Below are 2,089 nucleotides of genomic sequence, written 5' to 3' on the forward strand. Positions count from 1 at the left end.
GGAGACCCTGGGTGGGCAGGGTTGGGGGAAGGCCTGGGGAGGCAGCTGGCTGAATAGGGTGTCCCGCAGTCCTGCGCTTCTTCCTGGAATACCAGTGGTTCGTGGACTTTGCCGTGTACTCGGGAGGCGTGTACCTCTTCACAGAGGCCTACTACTATGTTCTGGGCCCGGCGAGGGAGACCAACATCGCTGTGTTTTGGTGTCTGCTTACCGTTGCCTTCTCCATGTATCCTTCCAGCTCTGGGTGGGGCAGGCGGGAGGCATGTGGGAGCCTGACTGAGGCTTCCTGTCTCCCCTGTATTGGTAGTTGGTTATGGACGGCTGTGACACAAACCTCACCCCAACTTGGTGGGGGAAAGCAGTCCCTATTTGCTCTCCTGGGCCAGGCCCAGCTGGGGGGCCTCATCCCTGCTCCCCCCTTCTAGCAGGCTGGGCCAGGCTCCCACGCTGCAGGCGCAGAAAGGCAGCAAGGAAGATGGGGTGCTGCAGGCCTCCTGAGGCCTCGCCCAAGCCTGCACACCCCATCCCTGTCCACGCTTTCAGTCAAAGCAAGTCACCAGGCTGCCCAGAGGCAGGGGCCGGGAGGGAGATGGCCCCTCCGCAATTGTTTTGTTAAGCTGCACAGGGAAGAGAGTGAACCTGTGGCTTTAGGGGCCCACGTAGGAGAGAATGTCCTTGTGCCGTGGGCTTGGGGAGAAGGGGAGCCCATCTGGAGGCCCACACTCTTCAGAAAGCCCTGGGTCTCTGCCAGGCAGATTGGAGACGCGGCCCTTGTGTCTGCCAGCTCCGCAGAGGAACGTGCTGTGATGTAGCCGGGAGGCGAGATGGGTAAGGGAGGCGGGACCTCCTGAAGAGACTGACTCGGTGGCCATTTCTGACTGGCTACACACAGTGTGACGAGCCATGCTGGAGGCCCAGCCCAGGCGCACCTGCCATGTGCAAGATCCCACGCTGCTGACACAGGCGTGCGCAGCCTTCTCACCTTGTGTCCTGGGCTTGTTTATCAGCTCACTCTTCTCCTCAGTCAGTCCCCTGTTCCCCCGGACCCCAAACCCAAACCTGGTGTTTGTGCCCTGGATTTGGGGTGTCACTGGCTGGAGGTGGTGGGGTGGGCAGGGGCATCACAGGTGGAAGCCTCCTTAGCTCTGCCGCCAGGAAGATGTTCCTGACAGTGACTCGGCTGTACTTCAGCGCCGAGGAGGGGGGCGAGCGCTCTGTCTGCCTTACCTTTGCCTTCCTCTTCCTGCTTCTGGCCATGCTGGTGCAGGTGGTGCCAGAGGAGACCCTGGAGCTAGGCCTGGAGCCAGGTACGTGCATCAGGGCGTGGGGTAGACACCGGTCACTCCCTCCTGTGAGCTGCCGAGTGTGGGGTTTAAGCGGCTTGATCCACCAGCACATTGTAGTAGGAGGGGACTCCTGGGGCCAGTGTCTATGGATTTCTGCCACCCTTGGTGCCCCCTTGGGCTTTGGGGATAAGAGGACATCTTACCTCACTGTCTGGCAGACGCCTGTGGCTATAGCTCTTCACACAGGCATTTCTGTTGCTCGCTAGTCTGTCCTCTACCCAGCAGCCACAGTAATTTAATATTTACCTACTTTTGTTTAATTTGTGGAAGGAAATGGGTAATGCTACAAAATTTATAAAATAAATTCAAGAGTGAAAATTACACTTCCACACTGGTTCTGATCCCCAGAGGAAACCTGGGCGCCACTTTTCCTTATTCACATAAAGCAGGAGCGTAGATATCTCTTATACCTTGTCTTTTTTCTCCTTAAATATAATAAATATTGGAGGTTGTCCCTTGATGCTACATATGGTACTGTTTCTTTTGACAGCTACATGGTATTTCATTTTATGAATGTTCTATTATTATTTAACTAGGACCCTATTTATGGACATTTATTCTTTCTTTTTTTACACTGTCTTTTATATTTACCTATGGCATTACCTTTAATGGCATTTTTTAAAAAATAAATCTTTATTGTACAGTTGTTCCTCTTTTTCCCCCCATAGCTCCCCTCCACCTGGTTCCCACCCCACCCCCTGCCTTACCCCCACCCCTGTCCTCGTCCATAGGTGTATGATTTT

The 2,089-nt window shown here is 54.6% G+C and overlaps 1 protein-coding gene across 4 annotated transcripts in view; it reads left to right on the plus strand.

Moving 5' to 3' along the window:
* The window catches only part of TMEM161A (transmembrane protein 161A), a 16,261-nt gene that overhangs the window by 5,138 nt on the left and 9,034 nt on the right, over positions 1–2,089 (plus strand). For 3 of the 4 annotated variants that reach the window (XM_014545747.1, XM_014545749.1, XM_014545748.1), the window contains exons 4-5: positions 96–226; positions 1,156–1,307. In XM_014545747.1, the coding sequence (XP_014401233.1) occupies positions 96–226; positions 1,156–1,307 (283 nt within the window). Of the gene's footprint in view, positions 1–69; positions 227–1,155; positions 1,308–2,089 lie in introns of all 4 variants that reach the window. The other variant, XM_005873818.2, reaches the window with a different exon arrangement.

This window comes from Myotis brandtii, unplaced genomic scaffold, assembly GCF_000412655.1.
Source record: "Myotis brandtii unplaced genomic scaffold, ASM41265v1 scaffold421, whole genome shotgun sequence".
Lineage (NCBI taxonomy): Eukaryota > Metazoa > Chordata > Mammalia > Chiroptera > Vespertilionidae > Myotis > Myotis brandtii.